General features: G+C 41.5%; 1 protein-coding gene across 1 annotated transcript; it reads right to left on the bottom strand.

Annotated features, from left to right (window-relative positions):
* Window positions 1-1098: 1098 nt before the first annotated feature.
* LOC146714068 (lysophosphatidic acid receptor 6-like) lies at window positions 1099-1953 on the bottom strand. Its single transcript, XM_085452712.1, has one exon. It carries the CDS (start codon window positions 1951-1953, stop codon window positions 1108-1110), a length of 846 nt encoding a protein of 281 aa, XP_085308838.1. The 3' UTR covers window positions 1099-1107.
* Between the last annotated feature and the right edge of the window lie 6866 nt (window positions 1954-8819).

Raw genomic sequence — 8819 nt, 5'->3', positions numbered from 1 at the left:
GCGCTGCGCTCAGTGGATCTGCGCTCGACAGTGCAGCCTAGGCGGCGTACTCAAACGCAGATCCACTGAGCTCTCAACACAGACAGCATCGTGAGAAGAAAAGTTGATAAAATAAATTACAATTTTAGTATTGTTCGATACATATACGTACCGAACCGAAAGCACTGTATCGAACGGTTCAATATTGATACGAGTATCGTTGCACTCCTAATATATATATATCATGTTTAACCTGAGTAGCAAAAGACCACAGGGGGGCTGAAAACAATACGCTGGCAGTTAGCTGTGCTCGCCTACCGAGCCTTGACCTCCCCGTCAGCTATGGCGCTGGTGGATAACAGAGGTCTCCGAAAACGTGGAAGCACTTTTGCAAATATGTGGTATTTTGAAAAATTAAGTAGATATTTGAGCATTACACAGCTACATTCTCACCTGAAAATATCTTAAAAGGTTATTTTGTGACCCAGAAAGGGTAGTCTGGGGAAAAGGAGGATTGCATTTGTCGGCCACGGTTGTCGGAGCCTGTGCATACTTGTAAGCGCGGCAATGGCGGAGGAGCGCGGCTAAAAAATGTACAGGGAGTGCAGAATTATTAGGCAAGTTGTATTTTTGACGAATAATTTTATTATTGAACAACAACCATGTTCTCAATGAACCCAAAAAACTCATTAATATCAAAGCTGAATGTCTTTGGAAGTAGTTTTTAGGTTGTTTTTAGTTTTAGCTATTTTAGGGGGATATCTGTGTGTGCAGGTGACTATTACTGTGCACAATTATTAGGCAACTTAACAAAAAACAAATATATACCCATTTCAATTATTTATTTTTACCAGTGAAACCAATATAATATCTCCACATTCATACAGTGGGGCAAAAAAGTATTTAGTCAGCCACCGATTGTGCAAGTTCCCCCACTTTTTTTTTTTTTTTGCTGTTCGAAGCTTGCGAAGCATTTTATTAAACAATTACTGAAAAACAATTTAAAAAAAACAAACAATACAGTTGAACAAAATACCTGTCCCATTGCTACACAATCACTTTTTTTTTTGGAAAATAGGAAAATCATAACATGACTGGAATTATACATTGAAATAGCATGTCCTAAGGTTACTGCTCTCTTGGCAGATCCGCATCTTCTTTTTTCTTCCAGAAGCCATCAAAGGAAAAGTAATATAAGAATGGATCTAGACAACAGTTCACAGCACTAAGACATATCAATGGCTTTAATTCAGTAGGTTTAACTGTAACTACACCTACTGACAAAGGTAGGAAACAGATAGTAAACAAAACCAAGTTCATGACAAATATCAGCATTACATTCATCTTGTTGTTGATCGCAGAGTCACTGAGATGTCTGTGCAGTACGCAAGACACCATAACGGTGCACACAATGTTGACTGCTAGCATTGTGACTATTAACACAAGATGTACATTTGCTATATCTTTAGTTAAACCTGGTTTCCTGTCACGACTGAAATCAAAACATCCACTGTGGTTCTCATTTTTTAGAAAGTCCAAAGTCTCTGGAACATTCAATACCAGCACAAATAGCCAGACCACTGCTGCTCCTTTCCAGGCATTGGATGAAGTTCGAAGATGGCGTGACCTCAGAGGATAAACCACAGCCAGAAGTCTGTCCACGCTGATGAAAGTAATGAAGAAGGCGCTGGAGCGGATGTTGTTGCGAAAAAGCATTGTGATGAATTGGCACGCCATATTGCTCAGAGGCCATCTGTGGGTGGCGTGAAAGTAGATCCTCATGGGCAAAGAGATGATGACCAGCAGGTCTGATACTGCCAGGTTGACCATGAAGACAGCGTTGGGCGATTGGAGGCTGTGGTGGCGAAGAAGAATCCACAGTGCGACTGCGTTGAGAGGCAGACCTATCACCATAATGCAGCCAAAGACCCCAGCGTAAACCCTGTCCCCTGTAGTGACATTTGATGCGTTCATGATGAAGTTTCTGCCTCCTTTTTTAACTGAATTGCAGCTGAGCAGCAAACCTTCCACTCTCCGATGATTATCTGTGTGAAGTGAGGGTAGATTAGACAAGGGAGTGTAAAATATTGCAACAGGAAATCTGGTGGTGCAATTCGATCATGGCCACTGACGTTAATAGTTATAACATTTTTAAATGAAATATCTTGTTTGACAAATAATAAACACACTTTTTTTATACAATCTGACAACATTTAGAACCAATACTATTAACACCTGAGCCTAGGTTAACTATAAAAGCTGTATTTCCCCCCCACTCCCAATGAAAAACAGGTAGCATTAAAACCAGTTTTTACCATTTTCTTTTAACTATTTTACAACTATAAACTAGTTTTTTTTTTTTATAATTATGAATTTATTTTATTTTCAGTTGCAAACGGGACAGACATAACTGTGGGATAGGACAGGGGGAAAGAATGAAAGAAAACCAAAGGGGAGAAGAGATGGTGAGAAGGGGGGGAAGAGAGAAAAAGAAAAAGAAAAAAAAAAGAAAAAAAAAACTCCTGGGTCACCTGTATGGAGAAAAAAAAAAAAACAAACAAACAGAGGAGACAGTCAAGTTCCCCCACTTAAAATGATGACAGAGGTCAGTAATTTGCACCAGAGGTACACTTCAACTGTGAGAGACAGAATGTGAAAAAAAAAAATCCATGAATTCACATGGTAGGATTTGTAAAGAATTTATTCGTAAATCAGGGTGGAAAATAAGTATTTGGTCACCTCAAACATGGAAAATCTCTGGCTCTCACAGACCTGTAACGTCTTCTGTAAGACGCTTTTCTGTCCCCCACTCGTTACCTGTATGAATGGCACCTGTTTGAACTCATCATCTGTATAAAAGACACCTGTCCACAGCCTCAAACAGTCAGACTCCAAACTCCGCCATGGCCAAGACCAAAGAGCTTTCGAAGGACAGCAGGAAAAGTATTGTAGACCTGGAGTACTCCACCTCCACCTTGCTGGCGTCTGAGTCGGACTGGAGCTCTCTGCCCTTTACCAATCCAGCCACGGGCCCACCCATCTGGCCCATCAAGACTCACTCTCATTTCATCAGTCCATAAAACCTTAGAAAAACCAGTCTTGAGATATTTCTTGGCCCAGTCTTGACGTTTCAGCTTGTGTGTCTTGTTCAGTGGTGGTCGTCTTTCAGCCTTTCTTACCTTGGCCATGTCTCTGAGTATTGCACACCTTGTGCTTTTGGGCACTCCAGTGATGTTGCAGCTCTGAAATATGGCCAAACTGGTGGCAAGTGGCATCTTGGCAGCTGCACGCTTGACTTTTCTCAGTTCATGGGCAGTTATTTTGCGCCTTGGTCTTTCCACACGCTTCTTGCGACCCTGTTGACTATTTTGAATGAAACGCTTGATTGTTCGATGATCACGCTTCAGAAGCTTTGCAATTTTGAGACCGCTGCATCCCTCTGCAAGATATCTCACTATTTTTGACTTTTCTGAGCCTGTCAAGTCCTTCTTTTGACCCATTTTGCCAAAGGAAAGGACGTTGCCTAATAATTATGCACACCTGATATAGGGTGTTGATGTCATTAGACCACACCCCTTCTCATTACAGAGATGCACATCACCTAATATGCTTAATTGGTAGTAGGCTTTCGAGCCTATACAGCTTGGAGTAAGACAACATGCATGAAGTGGATGATGTGGACAAAATACTCATTTGCCTAATAATTCTGCACTCCCTGTATTACTTTTTCTGGGTCACAAAATAAACTTTTAAGATATTTTCAGGCGAGAATGTAGCTGTGTAAAGTTCAAGTATCTGCTCGATTTTTCAAGACATCACATATTTGCAAAAATGCTCAAACGTTTTCGGAGACGTCTATTTTTTTTTTTTTTTCATGCTTTGTGGCATTTTTGGCATCTATATCTAATGTCAAATCTAACCTTTATTTAACAACATAAACAAACTCTATGTTACAATGACTGCACAGCCATTGAGGATCAAATCAACTTCTGAAAAATCTTCTTTTTTTTCTCCCTCTGCTTGCTTCTTACTGTCTTTGAGGCTCGGGACCAGCACTCCTGCTGTTGGACAGAAAGACATCAGTAAGTATTTTGGTTTTCCAATATATTAGCAACTGTCAGTGACATTTATATTAATCAGGCTGAACTTTAATCATACTTTAATCAGCCAGTTTTCCTTATTGTTTTATTTGTGCTTTGGTTTGGGGAAGTTGTTTCTGTACTGATCTTTTTCTGTCTTCTGTTATTAGACTTGAGATATGACTGCACTATGCTGTTGCTGGTGACTCCAGTTAAGACATGCTGTGTAAGTAAACAAACAACAACAGTTTGGTCTGCATTTCTTGAAAGATCACATCCCCCAATCTTAGTTATAGTGAAGTCTGCAAGTTTTCTAACAGCAAAATTTGTTTTGTGCCCAAATCATTTTGCACATCATTAGAATGAAAGTCATTGGCCATGTTTGCATAGCCCTTTTTAAAATGATGCTTTCATGACATTATTGTGTGTTGGGTGGTGGTCACGGCTGTCCAGACTGACAAGTGGGACATTGAATGTCACCTCTCCGGTGGGGAGGGAGCCTGAGATTGTCTAAATTGAAGTCTGTTCTATACCAAATGCAGAAAAAATTGTTTTAAGAAAGCAATTAAGTTCATGTTCCAATTTTATTAATTTAATTTCTTATTGTTTGCTTGCAGGACACCAGGAGAGATGAGTCCTCCGTCACAGATGGTGTGGTCAGTGAAGATGGTCGCCTGCAGGTTCAAGCTCATTGCATCTCCAACCCACATCCACTGCCGCTGTACTTAAGGGAAGTTAAAGACTTTCTTCTGCACCTGCATTTGGATCACCTCGATCCATGATAGTCATTCAGGCAGTAATGCCTGGACTGGAAACAAGCCATCCTTAAAATATTACAACATTCCAGCTCCTGTGTTGGAATGAAAAACAAATGTGTTGTTTAAATTAGAGACTGCACTTGTGACAGAACAACAAATATTTTATTTTGATTATATAAGTAAGTACAAAACAAAGTTGTGGTAGGCCTAAACTTATTTTCAGAATAATTACATCTGAGACTTTGTTTCATTGTAAGATTATAACAGTGATGGCAATATAATTGTTTGTTGTTCAGCAGAACAGTGTCCAGTATGTTGGCTGTTATACTTTGTTGTCTTTGAAAATAAAAGTTGGGCTCATTTTAACATCATTACAAAAAGTGTTGTTAATTATTTTTAATCATATTCAGGTTACCACAAATTGTTTTTAATTTAGTTCAACTTGAAATGTTTGTCAGTAGGTAAACAATTAGTACTGTACAGTCAGAAATAACAAGTTATTCTTAATACTGCAGACTTGCAATGAATAAGTTGTCCTAACAGTCATCTCAATTTTTTGAGGCAACGAGTTTACATAGTTTTTTTGAGTTCTAGGAACTAACAAGGTTGTACAGTGTACTCAAAATGGGTAAGTTGCCCTAACCCAGACCTTCCCAAAGTGTCGGGCCCGCCCCCTAGGGGGGGCACAGAGCCATTGCAGGGGGGGGGGGGCGCAGCATGAAAAGGGGAAAAAAAAAAAACCCAACGCTTGGACACTGCTAGCATGGGGTGCCCACACAAACGCAAAGCAGGAGATGAAGCATAGCTGAATATGTTTCCAAACCAACTTCATTCTAACCCAAAGACTAGAAAATATGGTGAAGCATATCTGCCCTTTGGTTTCACCTGCACAAGTGCCAAGATAGGTCTCTCCTGCAGAATTGGTTTTCCCTTTAGTCGGGAGCAGCACTGGCTTGTCACGGACAAACAGTATCCCACATTCTTGATTTTTAGTTCACAAAAACTTGTTGTAATGACTAACTACTCCTGACATTTTGGAGATGTTAGCTCTTTATACAGTAAAGTTACAGCGGGATACAAATAACATCAGGCTGATCCTGCCACGATTTGTTCTCCCGGTTCAAATCACAGACAAACAGTATCCCACAGCTGTTTATGTTTTTAAACCTATTTTGCACAGAGAGGCATTTTTTGAAAAATGTATTGATAGCGATGTTGAATATTATTACACAGGAAAAAAACAACTACATGTAAAATAATCACACCGTGACGCCTCTGCCTTTCTAAATAGAGGGCTGCGTGTGTATATGTAAGCATGTAAAACCTGAAGATAGAGACAAAATACTGTTAATCTGACTATCTGCCATTCTGCAATTCATCTCATGTAAACAATAACGTGGCGCACAGCGTGACGTGGCACACTTTGCATGACGAACTCCGTATTCCTCGTCCACACATAAACCCAAAAAAGTTTTAAAAAATACAAGAATTTGGGAGAAATAGTACAAGATAACAGAAAGAATATGTTTAGCCAGAAATACGTAAACATTACAGAGATACTATGATTTGGAATGTTAACATGACATCTTAGTAAAAATACTGTGATTAAAGAGAGACACGAAAACTTAGCAGAAATACTATATTTAGTAGAAATACTATAATTTGGCAGAAATGCAATATTTAGCACAAATCCTATAAAATAGCAGAAATAGTATGATTTAGCAGAAATGCTGTGTTTAGCACAAATACTAAAAAGTAGCAGAAATACTATGATTTAGCAGAATAGCAATAACTGAAGTAGAAATATTGGAAAAGTAAAATGACAAGATGAAAAAGAAAACAGAACATGATTCACCTGTGAAAAAAAAATAAAGAAATAAAAATAAATTAAAAAAGCAAGAAGGAACAGCCAACAGATACACACAAAATCAAATATGGATACACAAATGCACAGAAAGAGACACACACACAGGGTCTATGCCAGTCAACCAGTCTGAATATATTATATTTTTATCCAACAACGAGATGCTGCCCTAAAAAGGGTCTTTCTCTTTCTCTCTCTCTCTCTCTCACACACACACACACACACACACACACACACACACACACACACAACAGAAGCAGCAAGTGAACAGGGGCTGTTGACATCATGTTTGTAGGTCAGTCAAACAGCTGTGAGCTTCTCAATTTGACTCCACCAATCAGAGAGGCTGTGTGGTCTTTCCTGCCAAAACTGGTGCACCAAGGCTTTTACACACACACGCAGCACAGAGAAACAGGATTTTGCCGTCCATTTCTCATAGTGAGGATTCTCCTCAAACAAATGGCCATAATTACCTAACCGTAAGGGCTACAACTGTCATTCTTACGGTGTGTTCACACCGAACGCGATAGACGCGAACGAAAACGCCCGATTTCAGCGATATCGCCGTCTTCGCCTATAGTATAGTATATTCTGGTATAGTATATTTGTATATAATCCCTGCAGCTGTCAGACTCTATAACAGGGGTCACCAGCCTTTATTAAAACTGAGAGTTAGATAAAACTGTAAACAGTTTGGTTCATCTTTAGTTATATGGTTCTATCTAGCATATTCCATCTCTTCAACCTGAGCCTGAGGTTGGGAAGAGTCCCACAGCTCTGGAAAACCTCCTGTGTTGTACCAGTGCCAAAGACTTCACGCCCCAAGGACCTCAACAGCTACAGGCCGGTGGCTCTGACATCCCACCTGATGAAGACCCTGGAGCGGTTGGTCCTGGCTAAGCTTCGGCGCCTAACAAGCTCATCACTGGACCCACTTCAGTTTGCCTACCAGCCTGGCATTGGAGCAGATGATGCCGTCATTCACCTCCTACATCGTTCCCTCGCTCACCTGGAGACCGCTGGAAGCACTGTGAGAATCATGTTCTTTGATTTCTCCAGTGCCTTCAACACTATTCTTCCCACGGTCCTGAAGGACAAGCTGGAGAACTCTGGAGTGGACCACCACCTCACTACCTGGATTTTGGACTACCTCACCGACCGACCACAGTATGTGAGGACTCAGGGCTGTGTGTCGGACAGGGTCGTCTGCAGTACGGGGGCCCCACAGGGAACGGTTCTGGCTCCGTTCCTCTTCACCATCTACACTGCAGACTTCTCCCACAATTCCACCCTGCAGAAGTTCTCTGATGACTCTGCAATAGTCGGCCTCATCACTGATGGGGACGACAAGGAGTACAGAGGACTGACTCAAGACTTTGTGGACTGGTGCCAGCTGAACTACCTCCAGATCAACGCCAGTAAAACCAAGGAGCTGGTGGTAGACTTCCGCAGGCACAAGCATTCTCCACTGCAACCACTGAACATCCAGGGTATGGACATTGAGGCTGTGGACAGCTACAGGTACCTTGGTGTTCATCTGAACAACAGACTGGACTGGACTCATAACTCAGACGCCCTCTACAGGAAAGGGCAGAGCAGGCTGTACCTGCTGCGGAGACTCAGGTCGTTTGGAGTGGAGGGCCCACTCCTGAAGACCTTCTATGACTCTGTGGTGGCTTCTGCTATCTTTTATGGTGTGGTCTGCTGGGGCGGCAGCATCTCTGCTGGGGACAGGAAGAGACTGAACAGGGTGATCCGAAGGGCCAGCTCTGTCCTAGGATGCCCTCTGGACCCAGTGGAGGTGGTGAGTGACAGGAGAATGGCGGCTAAGCTGTCATCCCTGTTGGACAACGTCTCCCACCCCATGCAGCAGACTGTGACAGCACTGAGCAGCTCCTTCAGTGGGAGACTGCGGCACCCACGGTGTGGGACGGAGAGATTTCGCAGGTCTTTCCTCCCCACTGCTGTCAGACTCCACAACAAAGACTTTAACTGAACAAACACACACATCCACACATGTGCAATAACACTAAGTGCAATAATCTTTTCTGGCATCGTTGTATTTTTACTCAGTTGTATATAGCATTCGTATTCTATTTTTATCTTATTGTATATTTTTATTCTATTTTATTCTACTGT

The sequence above is a fragment of the Copadichromis virginalis genome, linkage group LG3 (assembly GCF_057382275.1).
Source record: "Copadichromis virginalis isolate Kocher_CV1m ecotype Utaka linkage group LG3, C_Virginalis_male_GT1.1, whole genome shotgun sequence".
Taxonomy (NCBI): domain Eukaryota; kingdom Metazoa; phylum Chordata; class Actinopteri; order Cichliformes; family Cichlidae; genus Copadichromis; species Copadichromis virginalis.
This window is presented reverse-complemented; position numbering and strand designations above follow the sequence as displayed.

Excerpts from the sequence above, each read along its gene's own strand:
- LOC146714068 (XM_085452712.1), bottom strand. The coding sequence starts at position 1,953 with ATGAACGCATCAAATGTCACTACAGGGGACAGGGTTTACGCTGGGGTC.